Source organism: Bacillus rossius, chromosome 1, assembly GCF_032445375.1.
Source record: "Bacillus rossius redtenbacheri isolate Brsri chromosome 1, Brsri_v3, whole genome shotgun sequence".
NCBI lineage: Eukaryota > Metazoa > Arthropoda > Insecta > Phasmatodea > Bacillidae > Bacillus > Bacillus rossius.
In genome coordinates, this window is record NC_086330.1 from 34,779,240 (window position 1) to 34,805,210 (window position 25,971).

The 25,971-nt window shown below is 38.5% G+C and overlaps 1 protein-coding gene across 2 annotated transcripts in view; it reads left to right on the forward strand.

Moving 5' to 3' along the window:
- LOC134534291 (cytosolic 10-formyltetrahydrofolate dehydrogenase) overlaps positions 1 to 17,825 on the forward strand; it is a 51,031-nt gene extending 33,206 nt beyond the window's left edge. For both annotated transcript variants that reach the window (XM_063372625.1, XM_063372634.1), the window contains exons 12-16: positions 3,113 to 3,306; positions 4,443 to 4,562; positions 7,092 to 7,342; positions 15,828 to 16,027; positions 17,648 to 17,825. In XM_063372625.1, the coding sequence (XP_063228695.1) occupies positions 3,113 to 3,306; positions 4,443 to 4,562; positions 7,092 to 7,342; positions 15,828 to 16,027; positions 17,648 to 17,703 (821 nt within the window). In that variant the 3' untranslated portion in view covers positions 17,704 to 17,825. The remainder of the gene's footprint in view (positions 1 to 3,112; positions 3,307 to 4,442; positions 4,563 to 7,091; positions 7,343 to 15,827; positions 16,028 to 17,647) is intronic.
- The last annotated feature ends 8,146 nt before the right edge of the window (positions 17,826 to 25,971 follow it).

Genomic DNA, 25,971 nt, shown 5'->3' on the forward strand with positions numbered 1-25,971 from the left:
ACAAAAGACAAACACACAAATTAAGCAAAAAATTGCAATTGTGTTTGTCTGTAGAAGAAAACTACAAAAAAACACAAAAGACAAAAACACAAATTAAGCAAAGAATTGCAAATTTTTTATGTCTGTAGAAGAAAACTACAAAAAAACACAAAAGACAAAAACACAAATTAAGCAAAGAATTGCAATTTTTTTTATGTCTGTAGAAGAAAACTACAAAAAAACACAAAAGCACAAATTAAGCAAAAAATTGCAATTTTTTATGTCTGTAGAAGAAAACTACAAAAAAACACAAAAGACAAAAACACAAATTAAGCAAAAAATTGCTTTTTTTTATGTCTGTAGAAGAAAACTACAAAAAACACAAAAGACAAACACACAAATTAAGCAAAAAATTGCAATTTTGTTTGTCTGTAGAAGAAAACTACAAAAAAACACAAAAGACAAAAACACAAATTAAGCAAAGAATTGCAATTTTTTTATGTCTGTAGAAGAAAACTACAAAAAAACACAAAAGACAAAAACACAAATTAAGCAAAAAATTGCAATTTTTTATGTCTGTAGAAGAAAACTACAAAAAAACACAAAAGACAAAAACACAAATTAAGCAAAAAATTGCAATTTTTTATGTCTGTAGAAGAAAACTACAAAAAAACACAAAAGACAAAAACACAAATTAAGCAAAAAATTGCTTTTTTTATGTCTGTAGAAGAAAACTACAAAAAACACAAAAGACAAACACACAAATTAAGCAAAAAATTGCAATTTTGTTTGTCTGTAGAAGAAAACTACAAAAAAACACAAAAGACAAAAACACAAATTAAGCAAAGAATTGCAATTTTTTTATGTCTGTAGAAGAAAACTACAAAAAAAAAAGACAAAACAAATTAAGCAAAAAATTGCAATTGCAATTGCATGTGCTTAGCAATGGCATATGTCCAAAAGCTTACATAAAGTCATGCACTCCCATTGCACAAATCTTTCAAAGATAATATCATTTGAAGAGTATACGGGGAAAATATATTCAATAGTCTGTATATTTAGTTCATCCTGATGAAGACCGCAGTGCTTTCGCGGCGATTGTCTGGAGTTGCTTGGCTTCTGGGTTGTTTGCCGCGTCGAAGGCGAAGATATTACCGATGTTTCGTTTTTCGGTCGACGTTGGCAGTCGCCATCATCAGGGAGCAGCTACCTACTCACTGCTCCCTGATGATGGCTACAGCTAACGTCGACCGAAACGTCTGTGATATCTTCGCCTTCGACGCGGCTACAACCCAGAAGCCATGCGACTCTTTATTATATTCTGGTTGTATCATTATAGCTACATATATAATACTTTTTTATTGTATATGCATTAAATTTAATATTTTATTAACTATTGTGTTTAGTTTATGGCAGTTAAAAAGTTTCATTTAAAAGTTTCAACTTTAAAACAAAAAAATTACCACTTAAATTTATACAAGCAGAACATTTTAAATATATTACAACCCCGGGAAGGCATATATAGGGCTAAGAGGGGCGGGTTTTGTTTATGTATGCATGTATGCATGTATGTTCTGTGACAGTGTCTTGCCGGGCTGTTGCGAAGCCTTTGGTTTCGGTCGCATGAGTAACTCTAAGACGAACTCCACAGTTCTACGTTCCCGGGGAAATCTCACCCACTGCTGTCTTGTGAGACGTCTTACTGTACTAGCCTGTGATTCGATACAGCTTTGGCTGAATGTTTCTTATTGGTCCAGAGTCCTCCAAATAATTTGTGAGACAATAGCAGAAGCAGCACTGAAGTATAACTATTTGATTTTTAGCCTATCGCGAAATGAATACGCAAAATTTTTCGGTCTCTCTCTATTCGTGATGATTTTTTTTCTGCAGTATACAATTTACAGTTACTCTTTTACAAACACAGTCCCAAACTTGGAAAGTTCCTGTCTGTAGTATAGTAATTGTTGTCCATGTATTTTGAAAAAATTTGTCCCAACAATATAACTGATAATACATAAGATTTAAAGGGAAACTTAAATACAAAAAATTAAAAATTACTATTTTACTCCATGAAGTGGTATAATACGATTTGAGAATGCTCTCAGTCGGAATTTGTTGTCAATATTTCTGTGGGTGCTCATTGTTAGTGTCGGATACATTTGGCGAGGCGTTGATCGCTGGATTCGCTTCCACTTACGCATGTTCGTCGCGCTTGTTCTTGTGCGCTGAGAGACCCGAGGATGGCCCAATGGTCTCCGTGTGCATTCGCGCCTCGTCTAATTACCACATAATTGCAAAATCCGTTGTGATTTATCTAGTACCAGGATGAACTCCACACAATTGTACGCAACAAGTCGGTGTCAGTTCCCCTTTGACTACTGCCTTATTTTACTTTCCAACGAGATTGCATGTGATACGTCATTGAAAAAAAAATTTTAACGTTACTGTTGGTTTCTTGTTTATCAGGGTGAGTCAAAAATACCTATGGTTAGAGACCCTGGAAATTCTTTTGACGTCAGGCTGATAGTCAAAAGCCTTATGTTTGCTCTAGCAAAGTTTGCTTTCACACTGGCTGATTTCTTAGCGAGAAACGCTTTGTTCTCGCTAATCGGCACTACCTGGTTCACTTTCTTCACTTCTAGCCTGGAGTCGTCGTCTCATGCAGATATTTGTAAATCATAAAGTTGCATGAAAAAACAACTGTATTCTTACCAAAGGAGTGTTCGTAGTAATAATGGGTTCGGATTCTTACCCGAGCATTTATGTTGTGTGTTAGTCCCAGTACCTCCATTAGTTAAAGTTATTTGTAAGGTGTTCCCTGAATATCTTTCCAGTATTAACTGCGCACAATGATAAGCAAAATAAAACAAAATCAATCCCAACGATTGAATATCCTATTATCTTTTCTATGAACGGTTGCAAAAATAAAATCTGCTTCAATGAAAAATAAATTAAAATATAAAATTATGCTCCAGTTATCGTGAGAAATACTCAGTATTATCTTGAAAAAACATATTTGATATATGCAAAAATAACCATAGCCATGTAGTTGCAGTATTCTTATTGTAGTGTTGGCAACTGGTTTCCAAAGGAGTCTTCTGCAAGAGTAGAGAAATGTTTTTTCCCCGCGCAGGCTCGGAGACGGGGAACGCGATAGCCAACCACCCGGAGGTGCGGAAGGTGGGCTTCACCGGCAGCACGGGCGTGGGGCAGGTCATCATGCGGTCGTGCGCCGACTCCAACCTCAAGAAGGTGTCCCTGGAGCTGGGGGGCAAGTCCCCGCTCATCATCTTCAGCGACTGCGACCTGGACAGGGCCGTGAGGCTGGTGCGTCTGCCGCGGGGGGGGGGGGGGGATCCTCGTGTTTGCGGCGATGCGCGTTTCATTGGACAGGTTTATTCAGAGACGTGTCCAACTTCTTTCCTGCTGCCCTTGTTGGCGCGGGAGTTCTGAAGCGAATGAAGGACGTTCAAGATTGCAACATCCAAAGTTTTATCGGCTTAGTCAACAGTGGCGGCCCTTTACTTTTAGCAGCCCTTAATCAAACAGGGGCAAAATATTTTGAAGAGGAGCCTTACCGGAAAGAGCGGGGCGTGAGGGATATACCTTAGGCCCTCCAGTAGTAAAAGGATGTTAAAAAAAAAACTTTTTCAAAAATATTTTTTTTAAAGCCAATCTGGAACTTACATACCGACTATTATTTTGCTAATTTATCTTAATAAGTTTGAATATTCTTTCCTGATAAGTTTTATTCGAGTTGGATTTATAAATTACTACGTGCAGATCCCTGTAAAATCGCGTCTTTGTATAGGGCAATAAAATTTTTCAATGTTTTTTTTTTAATACCAAATCATGAATTGAAAAAGGTATTGGCCAACCTCATACATGTCATTCAGTGGTCGAGGGAAATAATCGCGGAGTAACGTGAAAGAATTGACACCGAAGAAAATCTGGAGGGGGGGGGGGGGGAAATCATAATCTCAAAAACAATTATACCACTGGGCCGCCAATTGAAAACCACAGAGATTTTCTAATTATATCTGGGATTTTGCTTATCCGAGTTTGTCGCGGTGTATAATAACTAGGTATATCAAGACTCTTCTGTCTTTCTATACATAGTTCTCGCACGTGGGGCTCGTTGGATCCTAGTAGGCGTTGGGATAAGTCCTTGATAATGCTTATCCAGCCAAGAGTTTAATCGGGGAGGGTTGGCTGTTATTTTCCCCTTAGTAACACACAGTGCTTGCCAATTAAGATTTACATAAACCAATGCAACGTGTGCACCAACGCCTTAATTTACTTTCAGCATGGACAGGCTGGTAAAAGTATGTAAGTTTATACGCAGCCGGAGGCTGTACCAGAGATTATTCATTTTGCTAGTGTTGGGAAATAGGCTATGCTGATAAGCGCTGAAAGAATCTTGTCTGAAGGAATCTAAGAGAATATGTAACTACTTGTTCTAGGGCATGGGGTCTGTCTTTTTCAACAAAGGCGAGAACTGCATTGCAGCCGGCAGGTTGTTCGTCGCATCCTCAATCCACGACGTATTTGTTAAGAAAGTTGTGGAAGAGACAAAGAAATTGGTGAGTTTTAGCTTACGTATACATATACAAAATAAGTTTACGTTATCTTCATTCTGAAGGTTTGTAGGCACACTTCGTTCTGAGATGCACAACAGTTGAACTCTAATTGCGTGAACTAGAAACAGAAGGTGATCAAGAATGGAACCAAGGATTAACAGGGAGAATCTCACTACCGTATGTTGACGTATATTCATCGGCAGATGATGTATGTTATATTTCCTTATCTGAATAAAATGCTAGCTACATTTTGAACGACACAGGTTTATGAGCGGGTATGCCATGATGGAAACATACATTGAAAAATTCTTTAGAAGCCTCCATGGCCACTGGTATGGAAATTTTTAAGGAATTGTTAGAAGTCAATAGGAGTTTTATTGGCAGAGTTTGGACGTACGAATTTTTCTGAGGAAGATTTCTTACAAGGTTGAAATCAAAGCATATCAGATGATCGTTTGGTGATGTTCATATATATATTATATATAGTTATGGGGATCTGTGTGTTTTTAACATACAGTGAGGTGTGATTTGTTTTAAACTTAAATGTACTTTCTGTAAGCGTTATCTTAAATGCATATGTTTTAATACAGACGAATATTTGATTGACCACACTAAATGAAATCGACAAATTGTGTGAGCAAGTACAGCAGAAGCCGAGAGTGTGTGTAGGTTATGGCGTGACGTGATAAGAGCTGCGCGCGGGCTATGCCCAGACTGCCCGGCCAAGCACGGCTCACCGGCTAGTCCACGCATGAAGCCGTGTGCCCGCGACCTGACAGCAAAGTGCTGTGGCTGGGTATTTGGTGTGGGCCGCAGTGTCGATGCTTCCTTTCACCTCATTTAGGGCGCATTGCGTTCACTCGCGTCACAGCAAACTCATTAATGTGTTGTTTCAAACAAAATTTAAGGACTCTTATTCTGTAGAGAAATGGTTACACAATGGGTAGAGACATGCAAAATTCGCGGTTTCGATGGCCTTCAGGATAAACTGCACATTCTCCTGTACACTGGGCAAATAACGCAAGTTCATTGGTTGTTGACTTGTAAGTCGTCTCAGCTGGTTTGTCTGTGATTCGATCCTTCTTTGCTGAGGGTTTATAATTGGTTGAGATTCGCCAAGATGAACAGTAAGCCAATAGCAAAATTATCTAAGAGGTATATGTGTTTGAATTCTAGCCTATCACCGAATGAATCCGCGAATTTCGCAGGTCTCTAACAATGGGGGTTAGTAAAAAAAAACTTTAGAGTTAATGCATAATATTGCACATATGTGGTCCCCCATTTATTTTTAACTTATTTAGATATATTTTATCAATTATTTTGAAACGTAAAACTAAAAATTCTCATATATATGTCAATTTAGTAGTATTTTAGTAGAATGTCTCGGTTTAAATGTTAAATTATAATACTTTAATTTAGACTATTTACAACAAATCATACATAAAATTGAAGGTAGGCCCATACTAGTTTTTCTTATAAGTGTACGAACATATGGGTATTTACCTACCCACTTAGATGAAAAGTTGACTCATCGCTCAACACCGCACGTTCAAGAAAGTAATCTCCCCGCTAAAACACTTTAAGTGCAAAGTTATAACGCACACAATAATCATCTGGCTTTAAAGCACGTAGAAAATGTAACCGGTATGGATGCATGTGTAAACGTGCTCTTAAAACCTTCCACACGGTCGTCTTTGGCAATTGAAGTTCAAGACTTGTTTTCAGAACAGATTCTCTGGTCGTTTCGAAATGCCTATACCATCGGCGGAGGTTTTTGCCACATGGGGGATCGCAATTAAACTTTAAACGAAACTCAAGTTAAACTGAAATTATAGATTTCACTCTTGGCATATTGCAGAACACAAAAAGCTTTACGCCCAGGAGTAGCAGTTTTGCGTAGGTGGCGCTGAAAGCGAGGAAAACAACGAAGCAGTACTCGCGCATGCGCATGCACGAGTTACTCTTTGATTTTTGACTTTAAACCGAAGCTCTAGATACGCTCACAGTAGATACTGTTGAAAATGTGCAAGTGGGTCATTCTCGTGCGGGCGTGCTGTACCGCGTGCCCGAGTGGAAGGAACTTTAGAAACACACAAGATAGAATCGTCTAAGTTATACATGTTCTAAGTTGTGTGTTTCTAAGTTATGATAGTTCTAAGTTAAGTGGTTCGGCGTTGCGTGTTTCTAAGTTACGTGTTTATAAGTTATGACACTTCTAAGTTGTAAAAAGTTCTAAGTTATGACTTTATACGTTACGACGTTTCTAAGTTTTGTGGTACTGCGTTGCGTGTTTCTAAGTTATGAAAGTTCTAAGTTTTGATAGTTCTAAGTTTTGACTTTCTACGTTACGACGTTTCTAAGTTGTGTGATTATGCGTTGCGTGTTCGAAGTTATGACAGTGATAAGTTGTGTATTTCTAAGTTGTGATAGTTCTAAGTTATGACTTTCTACGTTACGACGTGTATAAGTTGTGTGGTTCTGCGCTGCGTGTTTCTAAGCCGTGTGTGCCTCTAAGCTGTGAGGCGCCGGCAGGTGATCGGGGACCCGCTGGACCGCGCCACCAGCCACGGGCCGCAGAACCACAAGGCGCACCTGGACAAGCTGCTGGAGTACGTGCGCACGGGCGTGCAGGAGGGAGCCACCCTGCTGCACGGCGGCGCGCGGGTCGACCGGCCGGGCCTGTTCTTCGAGCCCGCCGTCTTCACAGACGTGGCCGACCACATGTACATCGCCAAGGAGGAGTCCTTCGGCCCCATCATGGTCATATCCAAGTTCGACGAAGGGTGAGCACGCGCGGAGCTGTGCTGGGCGACATCACGCACGGGACAAAACCAGGGGCGCAACAACAGGGGGGGGGGGGGAAGGGTATTTTGGCCCCCCCCCCCCTTCTGAAACTTTGAAGTGGGGGCAAACGGGGGCAAAGAAAGTGCTGTGTAATCAATTTTTAGATAATAAAACTGCTTAAATAGCATCATTTTCCACCTTGAAATACAAATTTTCCCGGGGGTCCTCCCCCGGATCCCCCGCTTCAATAGGGGGCATCGATGATTCTTTATAAAAAGGTATATCCCCCCCCCCCCCCTTTGGAAATTTAGTTCTTGCGCCCCTGGACAAAACAACATTCACGGAATTTTACATTTTCATTTACGTGAAAACAACCGTATCACTGCAAAATAGTGTCCGCAGCAATACTGGGTTCGGATTGTTACCCGCTTTGTGTTGTCCCAGTACCTCCAACGGTTGACATTATTTGTGAACCATTACCTGAATCACTTTCCAGTATTAACTGCGCACATTAATAAGCATTGTAAAACAAAATAAAGTCAAATGACATCATATTCGTTTATCTTTTACATGGCTTGAAAATATTCGCTAATGAAACACCAATTGAAATGTAAAATTATGCGCCAATTTCCGTATTTCATAACTGTAAAAAAATAATCATAGTCATGTGTTGTACAAAGTTACAATATCTTTCTTGCAGTATTACATACTATTTCTTGGCAACTGGTTTCCAAAGTACGGAAAATTGTTTTTCTGTGCAGGAGATGCCATGCTTTTACGTAGATACAGTCCTTTTGTTGACTCATTGTCGTCATATTGGAACACACAAATCCAGTGGCGGAGACAGGAATTTTAAAAAATAAAATAATTTTAGATAAACACTCCTGTTCAAAAACTTACGTTACAATTAACAAACACTACCTCGATGGAATATCGGCATACAATAGTATCCGTAAACGACGTAAATTCTAACACAGTAACTGATATTTTGAAGAAAAAAAATTCATATCTCTTACATCCGCCACTGCCCAAATAATTGCAAAAATGGTACTTGACCACGGCAGATAATTGTTGATAAACATGGATGATAAATTATATTGTTAAACAGTCTTTCAATAAAAAAAAAACACTGAACACATTTATACAATACAACACTAGACTTCAGCCAATGTTTTGGATAGCCCACAAACATGGATCAGACCAGCTGGTAAAAAAGCGGCTTCACGCATAATTTATCTGGTGATGAAGTTATAGCCACCTTTTGGTTGCAGCACTATGCGCCGTATTAGTCTATGGAGGGGATGTCTTTTCTAGAGATGAAGTGAAGTCTTTTATTACAAAAAACAAACCGTAGCTTCAGAAAGGATAATAATTCTAGAAGTATGTTTAATAGCACGATAGTAACTAGCTAGGAATAGTAACAAACCTGCCCCTATTGAAAGTGAATATTGTTATACTATATTGTCAACACATCAGCAAGGCATTAAGAGATAAAACGGTTATTACGTTTTAAACGGCCGCGCCGCTGTGACGTCAGGTAGGCTCAAGTTACACGGTGGTTGGTAGTCGCGCATGCGCAAGGTGATGGCAGGGCCACTGGTGATGGCAGCGCCACTAGCGGTGGTGAGCGGCGAGGACTGTTAAGGTGGCAGAGGAGAGACCGTGTGGTCAGGCGGTAGACGTTACGCGACGTGCTGGAAGTCTCGGCGAGCACACAGTGAAGTGCTAAGAGACTTAGAGGGGACAGCAATCGAGGGTCCCTCGGGCAGCAGAAACGTAACCGTTCGACAAGGAAGCTTGCAAAGGGGTGACCGGCTCTTCAGTGACCCGGGCTATGAATATTGTAGTAGAACGAGATGCTGCCGATTGGGCTGCGCTGGCGCCGTCCATCCATGGTGGTGGTCAGATTGGGGTGACCAAGAGGATGACGTCTCCATCAGCTGCAACGGCCGCAACGTTCCGCAACGCTTCGCAGGAAAACTAAACGGACGCGTCGGACAATAAGGTGGGAGAAAACTATCTAATAAAACTTTTAGGACGGATCATTTCCCAGAGGCTTTTCAAAAGAGTAAACTATTGTTAACTTGTTGTACCAGTGTAATCGCGTACTATCAGTTCCATCAACGTAACTATAATAAAATTCTGGAGGATAAAAAAAAATTTTTTTTTATTAAGTCGTTAAGTCCACCTAGGGGGCATAACGTAGGTGCGCCACTCTGCTTCTTCAGAGCGGAGGTGGAGCTGAATGGGGCGGTTAAACCGGTTAGGTGCCACGTGTCTCAACAGGGTAAGAAGTAATCGACCTTTTTATGGGACCTTGGTTACGAGTGTGGCACTAGCGTGTGTAGTAATAATCGTAATCATAATGTTCTCCGCCACTTCTTGGGCTCAGAAGCTCAGTAAAGCGTCGCTGATCGCGATGCTGAGCGAGGCGGGCGTGGAGCATAACCCCGATGAAGGCATTGAGGCATTAAGGGTCAAGGTGCGAGAGCTTATTCGCCGGGATGGCGATAAAGATCCGGGGACGGCAGGCAGCGTGGGAGAGTTTATTCCGATTGGTTTAAAGGTACAAAGTAGAGTCACGACTTTAATTGATAAAATACCTGATTTAAAAAGTTTGGAAATAGATCATGTTATTCGTTTCTTAATTGAGCTGAATAAAATGTTAAAATTAGGTATAGGCACTCGCGACATGTGGTATGGTGGAATGATCGCGAAGGTTCCGGAAAAATTCAGGGAAATTTTTGCGGAAGCCACGTTAGAAGTCTGGACCGCTGATAAATTATTTAAGGTATGTTTGAGTAAAGTTTGTTCCAGTTGGTCATTAACGAAAATACGGCTACGGTATTTGGAGCGAACACAGAAAGAGGGGGAAAATTTGCCAGATTATGTCACTGACATAATACGTCATGTCGAAATTCTCGGTATGCCTGATGAGGAAGAGAAATTGACAGCGATTATAATGAATAACTTTCGTGAGGAATACGTGAGGTATTTTATAGGCGCGACACGTCCGGCTACGTTAGCGAGTTTGCTACAGCTAGCGGAAGTAAAGGAGATGGAGAAATTGGATAGCGCTAAGTTATTTATGCCGTCTACGGTAGCAGCAGGCATGGAAAAAACCAGACAACCGTGTAGTATTTGTCGGCGAGTTAATCACACCGACTCGCAATGTTATTACCGTAGTAAAGATGATAGGCCCCGAAAACGGGACGTAGCTGTTGCTGGGAGACGCGACCACACTAAAATTGAGTGTTGGAATTGCGGGAAATTAGGTCACCTGAAGGTGGAGTGTAAGACAAAAGGGAAATATTCAGAGGAAAAGAAACAGACTTTACAGGCCGTAGAAAGGGAGGGGAGTCACGATAGTAGTCATGAGGAACAAAGAACGCAAACTACCGGAAACGAAAACAAATGTATAAAAAAAAAATGTTGGGAATGCGGGTCCAATAATCATTTACGTGCTGACTGCACGACGACGACGTCAGAGAATATATGCGAAAATGGGACCGAGTGTTGGGAGTGCGGTAACAAAGGGCACCGACGAGGAAACTGTTTTTTGAAAAAGTTTGAGGTACAAAAGGGACCGGAACCATTACGTAAGCAGAAACCGCTTAGTTCTATTACTGTGCCTATTATGATTGGAAAAATCCCCGTGCATTGTCTGGTGGATACGGGATCTTCCAGTACATTGATAGGAAAAAAATGTTGTAATCAGTTACTCCGGGAAAATGAAATTGGGGTTATAAAGGTGAAGAAAATACCACAAGTGAAATTCACCACAGCTAACGGGGGGTTTTTGTTGTCAGAATGCGTCGTACGGGTACCTATTAGAATGGGCGAGTTTACCTGGAAATACGAGTGCTATGTACTCGATGATATAAATTATCCTGTAATTTTAGGGATAGATTTTTTGTTTCATACACAGGCGATAGTTGATTTTCGTCGAGGTAAACTGCGTTTCGGATTTAGTAACAAAAAAGGGCAGGAGGTCGACCTAGAAATAAGTAAAGGAGAGAAACAATTGTACCGGGTTGCGGAGAATAAAGAAAGAAAGGACATGATTGAATATTTTCAAGAAAAATATGCCGATGTTTTGACTGACAAACTGGGACATTGTACGGTTTTACCGTATCGTTTTCATCTTAAGGACGCCGAGCCAGTTGTTTGTTTACCGTATAAGGTGGCTGCTGCCAAGGTCAAGCCGTTTCGTGCGATAATCGCAAAAATGTTGGATGAAGGAGTAATTGTAAAGTCAAACAGTAAATATGCTAGTCCGGCATTTTTGGTGCCGAAAGGCAAAGGGAAACCATCGGCGTATCGCTTAGTTACGGATTTGAGGAAGGTAAACTTGAAGTTATGCGCAGACCCCTTTCCGGCCCCGAGTGTGGATATGGCGTTATTACAGCTCGGAAAAGCGAAGTATTTTACTATATTAGATTTAAACCAAGCGTTCCTCCAAATCGAGTTACATCCGGACTCGAGAGAACCCTTATCCTTTGTTACGCCGTGGGGGCACTATAGCTGGTGCCGCGTGCCGTTCGGATGTAATAATGGTGTACAGGCGCTATCACGAGTACTAGAGCAGGTGTTAGGTAAATATCAGTATGAGTTTGTTTTTAATTATATTGATGATGTCTGTATATTCAGCAAAGATTGGGAAGAACATAAGGAGCACATTGAAAAGGTATTGAAAGCATTGAGCGCGGCGGGTTTAACGGTAAACCCAAATAAAGTAACGTGGGCTCAGGAACACACGAAATTTCTAGGATTTATCATATCAGAAGGTCAGTTAAGATTAGATCCCGATAAGGTAGCCGCGGTCGTAAATTTTCCCCGGCCAACAAATTTAAAAGCCGTTCGCAGATTTTTGGGGATGTGTGGGTACTATGCTAAGTTCATTCCGGACTACGCGAATAAGACTGACGCTTTAAATTTGCTGAAAAGAAAAGGAATTGATTTCGTCTGGGCAGACGAACAAGAAAAATCGTTTAAATTTTTGAAACGCGCTTTGACCACGCCGCCGGTACTGACGCTACCGGATTTTGAAAAAGAATTGGTTTTACAGACTGATGCCAGTGGTATTGCGGTAGGTGCAGTATTAAATCAGCGGGTCGAAGGGGCTTTAAAACCGGTAGCTTATGCTAGCCGCTTACTAAATGCCAACGAAAGGAAATATTCGACGTATGAAAAAGAGTGCTTGGCATGCGTGTTTGGCATGGAAAAATTCAGTGAATACTTAGAACCGGTACAATTTCAAGTAGAAACGGATAATCAGGCACTTACTTGGTTATTAAAATCACAGAAGGCATTAGGACGACTTAGCCGGTGGGTGATGAGGTTAATGCGTTTTAATTTTACAATCAGCCATATCAAAGGTACCGATAATAAGGTCGCGGATTGTTTGTCGCGTATGTTTTCTGAGGAGCGCCCCGACGCGGAGGACGACGTCACGAGTAGTAGTGACGAGAAGGACTACGATAGAGGTACATTATGTATCTTAAATCAAGTACCGGCTATCTTTGTAGATCTAAAGACGAAGCAAACGAACGACCCAGAGTGTGAGAAAATAAAAAAGAAAATCGAGGAAGGGAGTAAAGAGTATGTAGTTAGAAGCGGATTGATAGGGAAAATTGATAAAAGGGGCCAGTTTGGAGTGTTTTTACCACGGGAATTGCGGAGGCTCGCATTTCAGTATTATCACGACACGTTTTTCGGGGCTCACCAAGGGCGAGAACGAACCTTGCAGCGGATTAAGCGTGAATTTTTTTGGCCCGAGGTGAATAAAGAGGTACAAGCATGGGTGAAGGAATGCGATATTTGTCAGAAAACGAAACCATTGAATATATATATTCAATGACGAAACCAAGGAATAAAAAACCGCAAGGAAAACATCAGGCGTCAGTGGCGAGAAAACCCTGGGAAAGAGTATATATGGATGTTTTCGGTCCTTTACCGCGGAGTAAAACCGGATTTAAGTATATTCTATTGCTTATTGACAGCTGTACCAAGTTTGTATTACTATTTCCGATGCGTCAAACGCGATCACAGGATATAATAGGTATTTTGACGGAAAGAGTTTTTCCAATATTCGGGTCACCGTTAAACATGGTAACCGACAACGCCACGTATTTTGTGTCACAACAAATGAAATGTTTAGCGATAAACTGGGGGGTAAAGTTTATTCAGATAAGTGCGTACCGGCCCGAGTCCAATGTGGCGGAGAGGGCCAATCGTGATCTGAAATACGCCTTGAAGGCATACCATACACACGCTCGTGAACATACTGGTTGGGATCGTGGTCTGTATGAAATAGGATTATGTTTTAATAATGTTAAAGGTGGGGCGACAGGAGTAACACCGGCTGAAATGTTTTTTGGCAGGCGCTTGTACCATCCGTTGATAAACGCGTGGTGTTACAGTTATGTTACAAGTGAGGATGATAATCGAGTATTCAGTCAACAAGACTGGGAAATAGCCCTAGATAAGTTGAGGAAGCATAGGGAAAGACTTAGGGAAAGATATAACCAAGGTCGTAATTATAACCAAAAATAATGTTGTTTTTTATCCATTGAAAAAAAGGGGGGAGAGGTTGTTATAATATAGACTTCAGTTATTAACAAGAGACATGTTGCACACACCCACTGCCTCCTAACTTGTTGCATCTAGGCCAGTAACTTTTGCGTGCCATGCAAACTCACACAACTTGGTTTCAAGCTCCGGTTGCTAGCCCGTTTAATTTATTGACTGCAAAATCCAATGACAGTAATAATTGAACTTTATGATTACTGCAATCAAGCCTTGAGCCCAATATATTATAAATATGGGTACATAGTGGGAGTCATTCTGTAGCCTGGGAATCTCTCTGCGGGTACAATGCCAAGTTTTGGCATTCGGTCCACGAAGCGCGCTTTTGCTATGATGACAATTCATTTTGAAGCGTAATCATCCTGCTGCAGTATTGCAAACGCAAGCGCACCTCTTCTGTGTGGGGCTTCCTCCCCCCTCCCCCCCAAGGATCTACGCCCATGCTGCAAAGTACTGGAAAATATTTTATGAACAATCCTCGGATTATAATATCTACTGACATAATCGGTAGTCATAGTCTGTTAATATAAGTAGTGCCACTTTAACAAACGTTTTGATAAAATATATTTTGCCTACAATCAACGAAATGACCAGAGTCACTTTAAAACGGAAACTTACCGGAATAGAAGATTGCATTTTTGTTTAAATACACCAGACCATTGTTATTTAATTGCTTGGTATGCATGAATTTATTTTCATTGCAGAGCATCCTTAGTGAGAAATTATTTAACCTTGCACGTGTCCTTGTATTATCATTTAACGTCCACTTCAGCAGTGTTGACGTGTTTATGACAATTAAACCAACGTATTACATTATAAATGCTCACGGAATATAATTATTTCTGATTAGTTCTAATCAGAATTCAAGTGTTTTTTTTTTTTTTCGAACTTCTTCACAGGAGATACTGTGCGGTTATTGATATTTCTGACCAGCCACTACGAATGTAGTTATTTGGTATGATTGTTTATTAGCTGCTGGGAAACATTTATGAAGTTATCTACTATAATAACCATGGTCGTCAGAAGAGTTCTGGTAATGGTGGTCCTATTCACAGCACCCACATGATGACCCCTTGATTTATTACGTGAAAATAAAAATTAGTTTCTCGCAGTTTTATTATTTTTTTGGCAAAAAAAAATTTGATACTGATTAGTTGAAAGGTTGTGTCACCGAGGCACGGTAAATGTTGGCTACCGTTCTTCTTATATTCGATCTGCGGGATTTGTAAGCCGCAGGAGAGGAGATTAGTGTCACCTGTCAGACCTGGTGGGTGGTCCTGTGCATGCACGGACCACCTCGTGGGCACGCCTGCGGCCATAACAACACTGTTCTGAGACCATGCATCAGTACATATCTTTTGTGTTCTTCGGTCTGGCTTAACATTTTCCATTTTTGGCAGATTGGGCTGAGGACTTACGTTCACTGAACTTGTCCTTCTGTGGCGGATGGAGTTGAGGACTTCACATGACTGAAGGTTGTTCTTCTGCTCAGGGGCGCAACAACAGGGGGGGTGCAAGGGTATTTTGCCCCCCCTCTGAAACCTTTAAGTGGGGACAAACGGGGGCAAAGAAAGTGCTGTGTAACCAATTTTTAGATAATAATACTGCTTAAATAGCACCATTTTCCACCTTGAAATACAAATTTTCCCGGAGGAGGACCCCCTGACCCCCCGCTTCAATAGGGGGGATCGATGATTCTTTATAAAAAGGTATATTGCCTCCCCCCCCCCCCTTTGGAAATTTAGTTGTTGCGTCCCTGCTTCTGCTCCGTATTTGGTTGAGAACTTGTCCCTCTGCGGCGAATCGGGTCGAGGACTTTCTCCGACCGAAGTTGTAGTCCTGTGTCAGATGAGGCGAGCCGCTTGCTGCAGGCTGAATGTCGTTCTCGCGCGGCAGGGACCTGGACGGAGTGATCAGGCGCGCCAACGGCACAGAGTTCGGGCTGGCGTCCGGGGTGTTCACCAAGGACATCAGCCGCGCGCTCTACGTCACGGAGAAGATACAGGCGGGCACCGTGTTCGTCAACACCTACAACAAGACGGACGTGGCCGCCCCGTTCGGCGGCTTCAAGCAGTCCGGCTTCGGCAAGGACCTGGGTGAGCGAGCGCCGACCTTTGGTTGCACCCGAGAGCTGCTGTTGCAGTCCCTGAGTGAAACACCAGTTTAAACATACAGTTATGCGCCAATACTCAGTATTATCTCAAATAAACCCTATTTAACATGTAATTAAACAACAACAGCCACCTGCTGCACAAAGGTACAATTTCTTTCCTGTAACTTGATGTAAGTTTTTGGACATACGCCATTGCTAAGCACTTTTTCTGTAGAAGAAAACTAAAAAATAAATAAATACCCAAAAGACTATTCTGTTTTGGAAAACTATTGTGTTTGTTTCGTCTTTTCGTTTTGTCGTGTTTTTGTCTCGTTTCAAACGTTGTGCTGAATATTTTTGGGTTCAATATTTTTGTGTCGTCATCATTTGTGGTTTTTTTTCGTTCTCTTAGTACATTATTCTTTGTTTTTATTTGTTTGTTGACCAGATTCCTGTTACGGAATATTTTGTGGTGTTTATATCCTGTTAACAACAGCAATTTTTTGCTTAATTTGTGTTTTTTGTCTTTTGGGTATTTATTTATTTTTTAGTTTTCTTCTACAGAAAAAGTGCTTAGCAATGGCGTAGGAATGTCCAAAAACTTACATCAAGTCATGCACTCCCGTTGCACAAATCTTTCAGAGATAATTTCTTTCCTGTAGTATTAAAATGTATTTCTTGGCAACTGGTTGGTTTTCAAAGGACTCTTTTATAAAAGTAAGGAAAATTTCTTTCTGTGTACCGGAAAACCCTCGCGTGCGTTCTACGGCTGTCGGCGCCAATCAATCACCCTGGTCCCCGCTCCTTGTTCGAACCGCCAATAGAATCAAACTGCGCATTGTCCTAGACCAATGATGCCGAACTTCACTCTTTTTTGAGCGACGGGCATCATTTTTGAAACTAATTCAAGGGCCAGCAATATGTTTATTAATTAATTGCTTTGTTACTACTAATTACTTAAATAATTTACTACTTTGGTAACTTAGCAAGTTATTTACGTTAATTAGCCTTCTCTTATAAAATAAATTGCTCAGTTAAAATAATTTTTTTTTTACAGTGGACTTCTCTAATTTAGATGTGTTTTTTTGCCACATATGTCTTTTAAAATTTACCCTACTACAAGAATAGCATTTTTGGTTTTATTTTGAATTGTTTTCAATAGAAAAGTTATTTATGATTGCGTAGCAAATATTTTTAGCATCAGTATATATTAATTTGGTGCAGGTTGGCGATTTAAAAATTTTTGAAAAATGTTTATAACTCAAAAACTAAGACAAACTTTGAAATTCTTTTTTTAATTTCAGAACCGTAATTAATTGGTCTACCAACAGTTCTCGGCTTGACGTTAAGCTATAGGAAATCCTGTATATGTAAGAATATTTTGGCTTCTTAACACAGTCTGCTGAGAATGTACATATTCTGCATATGCATATAAAGACTGGTAACTCACAATATTACTACAAGTGATATTTCTTTGTTGAAATATTCCTTGTGTGGGCCATGCAAGGCAATGTTATGGGCCGGATCCAGTTGGCCATCACTGATATAAACAACAAGGTCCAATGATAGTTATGGAAATAACGTCTCTATGTCTAATGGTATCATGATTTTTTGCTTGTTTCAGGCGAGGCCGCGCTCAACGAATACTTGAAAGTCAAGTGCGTGACCATGGAGTATTAGGTGTTACGTCATCGCGTAAAACTATCATCAATGTTACATATCAGAACATTCCTCAATCTAACCACTTCTTTTGGTACAAAATACAATCACTGTTTCATAATAAAAAAACTATTATTTTCCTATTTATGTTTTTCATTTGTGTACTGAGTTTCATTGTGTACCTTATAAAAATAACATGAACGAGAAAACATACATTTTCACACACTCACTGCTAAGTTCTGAAATCTTTTGTGTTCTATGGTTTCTAGACCTGCAAAATTCGCGTTATTTCAGTTACTAGGCTAGACTCCATAAACGTTTTCATTATAAAATTTATGTCACGTGTTCATTGTCTTCTGACATATTTCATCTCTCCAGGTCGCACACCAGTCGAGTATGTGTATTTTAGGTGTTTATAATTGGATAATATATTTTTATTGCGTGTCAAATAAGAATAACCTACAGTTCACTGGGATTAAAGTCACAACCACAACACTATCAGTTCCGAAGTTTACCGAAGAAAAAGGTTAGGTTAGGCCCGGTCAGTGTAATAAATAAGTTCTTTTTGAAGCTATACTTTAGTTGCGTTATGAAAAAAATAATTAAAGTGAATTTTTTTCAATGCGCGCGCACAATACAAAAAAATGTTTACAGGATGAAAAAAAAGCTACATACAAAAAAATTAAATATTTGCTTTTAAAATATACTTTAGTATACTTTAGTGATTAGTTTTAATTCGTATCCATACCTATCATTAAAATGGTTCTTTATTGTGAATGTTAGTGTTATAAATTGTGTGTCTATAAACTTTTCTATAGTTTTTTCAAGTGTACTTTATAAGTGAGGATATGTTCCTGTATGTTTAATTTATTTGCATTATATAATATAATTTATTACATTAATATTTAATAAATAATTAAAATCAATAATTATTCATATTATTTTAGTAAATTACATAATTAATTTTATACTCATGTTTATATTAATATTGAATATTGATTATTTATTAATTTTTGTAATTAGATTAAATTTATACTTTACCAACGTTATTTAAAATATTACCCTGGTCCTTTTATTATTTTATTTCTATTAATTATTTGCATGCAGAATTAAAGTTAGTTTTTTATAACACCAGGTAAGTGTAACTTCTAACGCGAGTACATACGTAAAGGCGCCCTTTTTTTTAATATGGTGTAATTTTCAAGAGCGATCGACAAACTTAGGAACTGTTCGGGTGTGGTCCTTATCCCTGTGAACTGTAGGCTTCCCGTCAAATAAAGTCTTGCCCAATGAAAAAGGTAATTAAGCTGTACGAAAATTTATATTCTAGACTGTCGGTAGATAATAATGCGAATTTTGCAGAGTCCCATTTATGGTTCCAAACGCAAAACACTGTTGTAGTCTGGGAAGTCAGTAGAAGAAACGCCCGAAATATCCACGTTCCTGCAACAACTTCGAAATTGTGTTTTCTAGAACATAACGTTTCTTTTTCCGAATATTATATGTGGCTGAATTAACTCAACTAACCCATCAGTTTGGTTATGATATTGTTTATATAGGAGAAAACGTGTTCTTAAGGATAGCCCAATTAGTTTTACACAGTTTTATTTGCTACTAATATTTACATTAGTAATTAAATCATCGCACTTCATGGCCGTTCACAAATTACTCGCACTTAAAAATGTATGTTCATAAATCACTAAGTAATGTGTACAGTCCACAGTTAACACTCCTCACTAGAGCTAGACTCAACAGTGGCTCTCCCCTTACCTCGCACCTGTCCACACACACAGTCTCGCGCCACTCGGTCGCACTCTCACGGTACCTTCGCCCCGCGTCAGCGCCGCTCGCTAGGAGTGTCTCTCGTGTCATTCTCGCCGGACTCTCAATTCACTCCACTCGCCTGTCGGAACTCCCGCGGAGGCCGGCGTCGCCGCTTTTATACCCGCTGGCCGTCTTTCTCGAACGGACGGGATCGGTTGTGACGTGTGGCGTCGTCCCGGGCCGACCCGACGCTCGAAGCATCCAGAAATGCGGCGCTTATTCACGCCACTCCTCGCGGGAATTCCCAAGTCACCAGGGAATGGATAACAGCGCCGACGAAGGAGAGCACGTAAAGGGGGGTGGGGGGGAGGAGGTGGCTAGGCCAGGCCTCTGAAATGCCCGAAGGAATGCACGCATGACGTCAGTGACCGCGCGGGGGATTCCAGGCACCCGGCGCAAGTCGCGCTCCTGCTGCCCACGTTCGTAACAATATTCTAGACCTGCTGAGGGAAATTAAACACGACTGAATAGTTTCCTTGGGGCATGTGTCATAACTTCTGTGAATCTAATATCACTGGTTAAATGTTTCCGCCAGTGTTTCATACGGGATAGCCTACAGTCCACAGGGATGAAAGCGATAACCGCATTCCAAACCGTTCCGAAGTGTACCGAAGTTGCATTAGGTTCGGTCAGTGTAATAAATAATAGTTCTTTTTTTTCCAAGATGGTAGGTTAGGTTGTGTTTTCGTAACTAAAATGAAAGGTTAGCGTTATTTAAAATACTCTATAACCATAAAATTAAAAAAAAAATTGTGAGAAGAAAATTTTTTTTCTTGCGTGTCGGCTTTTTCGTAAATAAAATAATAAAATTCGGGAAATACCTATTTCAAACCCTAAAGACGTTCCTATATTTAGCCTGTAAACGGCGTTTCTTAATTACTACTGGTTTATGAGAAATTACCGTTTGCAGTTCACATTTGATAGCTTATGCAGTGAAGCGCCATGTTGTTCTTTAATTGGGTTGCCAATCATGTGGTTTTCTATGCATAAGAACGTGTATATTTTTGATTTGGATATTGTGACGCAATGTAAAATAAATAATAACTTTAAAAAATTTACTTGAGTCCCTACTGTGCATTGAAACCTAAGCGTCATCCCTGGACATATAAAAGGAATTATTACGTTTGTACATGCAATAACAATTATATAGGAACTTCTTTAGTAGAAACATTAAAACTTCATTATGATTGAACTATACTCGTAATATTAAATACTTTGATTATTAAAGTAGTAGGTACCTATATTGACTAAAGCAGTAACTATATTGACACACACAACCATAAATTGCGGCAGCAATATCAATGCACAGGTATTGAAATGAAACCTATAAACGGGTATTTTTCAACAATTAGTCTGAATTTAGAAACGCTTTTTATTTTTCGGGGTAAATAGAAGAACGTATTTAGTGTTTAAAAAAATGGTCTGTAAAGTCGGTTTACGGACGATAGTTTAACGTGACAACATCATAACAAAACATTGATGAAATGATTGATCCAGAAGAAAATGAAATATCCAATTCGGCCTGAGACTGAGCCGTAATAGGTTTTTGCAACCAAACCATTTAGGCATTAAAAATATGTTATTCTTCGAGGAAGTAATTTTTTTTATATTTTTCTATCTTTTGTATGATAAAATCTACCTCCGCATACTTTTATGAACGAAATTGAATCATTTTTATTGAATTATCACTATTTTGTATGGATACAAAGGAGTGAAATGAAATATACAATTTAATTGATAAATTTACTTTTATTTGTACTCATTAATTAAAATATGTTTATTACTTTTGTAGTGTCGCGAGCGCCGTATTTATTTTTACAAGTAAAAAAATGGGATGTTTCGTGGCGGCGGGGATTCGATCCGTCAACCCTTTGATTGGTAGTCAAATTCAAATTCAAATTTAAAACGTTTTTATTATCACATATTTTACACTGTACAGTTATGGTATTAACAATCTGACATCCCAGCACTCAGTGCTCTTTTGCCTAAACTATTTTGTATATGTACATAAAAAATTATTTAACTGAACATGTTATGCATGAAAGGAAAATTTAAAAAACATTAGTAGTCAGAGATGCTAACCGCACAGACACGAGGCCATAATGGAAACAATAGTTTCAGATGTTGTATATATATTTATAAAAAATTTGTTTTTTGTTGTGGAAGTTTTAAAAACGTATGTAGTCCGCCATGTTTATTTCTTATAGTGGTAGGCGGGAAATTTAAAATATATTGTCGGCTGCTAGTCGGCCGCCATGTTTATACTAACTTCAAGATCGTCGAGAACGTTTTACGCTTTTTAGCAATTAAACATTTAACGACGAAGTTTGTTCATCGTGAAATTAAACGTAGAATTTAATAAAAATGCCCTTGCAGGTAATAAAAAAGTATTAGTAAGTTTAAGAAAGAATTTCGGCTTTAATCTCCAACCCAGACGCTTGTGGTGCACTGGGGTCGAGATTAAAATTCGTCGAGAATATTTTACGTTTTATGTCTTCCAGTGCTCAAAATGATATGCAATTGTGGCCCCGGACACGAAATTTTATTTATAATTCATTAATAATAACGCCCCTCCCGATAAACGAAGGAAAATATGTATTAACGAGTGCCTGGTTGCCGCGGAAGACCATGAGCGTAACGGGACACATCGTAGTGGGACAATGTGCGTAACGGGACACTTTCTTGTGTGCAGCCAGCGTTCATCGATTTATTAGACGTTGTCACGTCAAAATTGTACTTGGAATTTAACAATTTATTCATGGAAAAGACGCGACGTAAGAAAATTATCAATAAAAAATATTCACTAAAAAATGTCAATGTCAACAACCTGTTTGGCTGATTAAAACCGTCTGTAGGAGCTAAAAATTATTTTACACATTCAAACTGCAAAAATTTTGGAACTGGTAATGCGTATTCGTATGTATCGATAAGTATCCATACGGAAGTTTTTGTATTATGTAATGATTCAGCGTAAATTGTGCTCTATGAAAATAACTTCCTGAATATTTTTTTATTATTATTTTTCACGGATTTAAGAAGATTCACTTAAGCTTTATAATATTTAAAAATTCGCAGAAAATTTATTGTGGTTCAAAGCTCGAAAGTGTTAGTTCACGACAAAGCGTCTTTATAGATCATCATCATCTTATTCCAGTCTGCGGCCGGGTCAGCAAAGTAAAAAAATGATCTTGGTTAATGATCATTTACTCTATGCGATAAACTGGTTGCCGTAGACTGTTTTATGCATATAACAAGGTAATCAGCGTTTCTTATTTGAACTTTAAGACTTTTCAGAGAAAACATACTTAACGAAAGTAGTGACTTCATATTTATTTTCTTTTAAGAGAAACCAACCTCATTGGACGAAAGGTTAGTTTCTCTTAAAAGAAAAGAAAGATGAAGTTGACTTATTTTGTTAGTTATGTTTGCTCTGAATGTTTGCGTAATTAATATTCAAAACAAAGAAAATATGTTAGCATGGAAATTTTTATTTATAAACTTATATAATTTTACCAAACAGTTATTGTAACGTAATAATTTAAGATGATTTCAAACATGTGCATGAAATTCATTGTGCTCAAAATATTTACACAACTTCAAACTCAAGACTGTTTATCAGTTGTTGATTAATAGTGTCCATTAAATGAAAATAGCGGTCCCACTATGAACGGCCTATTATTTTTTTGGCCTTGAACATGGCTGAAAGGTAATTTTTTTAATCCATGGAGGTAAGTAGACTTATATCTTCATACACATCTGTATTACGTTGGAGGTGTAAAGTGTTTGTTTTAATCATAAACTCTGAAAAAAAATTATACGTTAAATAAATACAAGTAATACAGTAATGAAATTTTTAACAGTTGTTACAATATTCACCGTGGACCGAGATGTTCTATTATCGTTGAAGGTAATTGTCTATGGTTTAAATCATGGAGATAAGAAGTAAATGAGTTAGTGTGTACAGCCTTTGCCACGTTAATACTTGAAGTAAAAATTAGAACGACCCCTTATTTGCATAGAAACATATTGATCATAATGAAGTTTAACGCTAATTTATTCCAGAGGTATTGCTATTTTTTTTTTAGCAATAATCACTTTATGATGCATCTTTACGATTATTCCTAGCGATTTATTTTCAAGCTACGAGTATTAAACAAATTTATAGCATACTATGTAGTTGCAATGCCCGGCATTGACCGGGCTCAACACAGGATGAAGTAACCTTTCTTCTTCAAAATAAGATGTAGACAGTAATTGTCTTATTGATTATTGATTATCTGGATCGATAAATAATATAATCAGCTTAATCCATACCACTAGCAAAGTCAATTGTTAGAAAAGAGATAATACAAATCGATCCGGGGAAAAAAAAATCATCGAGATCCTACAAAACCCTAAGGAAGACGTGATGAATGCACCAAACGATAGCGCATTTAAAAATCAAGGCAACTATATCTACTGACGAAGTGTAACTAAACTGTTATTAGCGCCGTTAGTTCGCTAGCCGCCGCGAGCTCAACTAAGCAGTCGAGTCTCACCAAGGAGAGGGATAGGAAGTTGCCAAACCTTACTATACGATTGTGTGTCAGCCATAGAGAAATGACACACACTCTCTGTTTGTATGTATATGACCTATGATTTTCTGTTATAAAAATGAATTTACCCATGGCAATCGGTTGAACGGTTATAGAATGAAGTTTATGTGCTGCAGCGCCATATATTGGAGAGTTTAAACAAAAATGGATAGCATAAAAAGCTTCTCCATGAAAAAAAAAAAACACTTCGGTACTAACTTTCATGGTAATCGGTCAAACGAGTCGAAGTTTATCAATCTCAAATATATATATACATATATATATATATGTATATATATGTATATATATATATACACACACATATGTATCCATTTTTCCATACATATAATACAACTACAATTTTTTTTTCCTGACCAATTTCTAATCTTTTGACTTCAACTTCAGAATACACACCTACTCCATAGACTAATGCCTCCATGGTTTAAATTGTTTCACGAAAATGGCTGATTTGCCAGTTTCCTGTATCGATAAAAATGACTACAAAGAAAGTGATTGCGGTGGGAACGTGTGCAGGGAAATTGCAGATTTAAAGGCAGAGTTTGAAGAATTTCAAGAAATGTTAAAATCATATTTGGGGCAAAGTGATGCTGAAACAGATGTAAGTGAATAACAGGCAGTGTTGTTAAAAGTACTCGGAAAAAGTAATTGGGCTCAATTACAATTACTGTGGTGATAATGTAACTAATTCAAGTAAAAATTACTTTACATAGAAGTAATCAGTAAAATTACAATTACAATTACAATTACTTTCCGCTACCATTTTAAAACTGACCTACGATTCAATTTTTTACACTTTGTTACATTAATAAACATACATACATATATGTTTTTTTAAAAAAATGATTTCATGTAATTATTAAATTTATTATCTTTAGTTAAATGAATAATATTTGAGGACAAACTTGCTTGAATAACATCAAAAGACTTCATACAAGTAGTGGAATTTACCTTACAAAACAATTGCATTTTAAAGTTCTCATCAGATAGATTCCCTCTCTTGATGGCAAAAACATCTTTACCAACACAAAAAAGACGCTCAACGGGAGCACTTGACGGCAGCGATGAGTAAAATTTTTAAAATGCAGATTTTAGGATAGGGTAATGTTGGAGACACTGCAAGTCACCATGGCTCTTCATATTTGATCATAGATGTTGTGCATACGATTGTAGCACTACAAGCGTAAAATTATAATCTTTACTAATAAAAAAGTGCATGATCTTCTTGTTCTTAATTGTATTCATTATACGTTCCAAGAATAAAAGTAACGGCAAGTAAATATAAAGTATCGATTACCTTAATGTATCGATTACAATTAATGTTATGTATTCCGATTACAAGTACGAATTACATTTTTTAAATGTAATTCGTTAGAAGTATAAATTACTTGAAAAGTAATCGTTACAAGTAATCCGATTACTTGTAATTCGTTACTTAACAACACTGATAACAGGAATACAAAAAAAAATAGATATACGCGATATATATCTGTGTGTGTGTGTGTGTGTAGATGTGTGTGTGTTGGTGTGTGTGTGTGTGTAGGTGTTTGAGTGTTAAAGTTCTGTCAAAATGTCGTTTTTGTTTCTCGCTAATGGGCATGAGGACTCCAACCCACGACATCCAAAGTAAAAACAAACAAAAAAAACACCACGACTTAACAGATGACATCGGCCAACTATTTCCTATCCTGATTTAATGCAGTTTTTGGACATACGCCATTCCAGTTTTGCACTGTTTGCCATGGAAAAATTCCGAAAAAAAATTATAAAAATATGAAGATAAAAAATTCACAGAAAACAAGATTGAATCAGCTGATGTAATGGTGTGTGTCCAAACAACTTCATTAAATCAAAATTTCCCATTGCATGAATC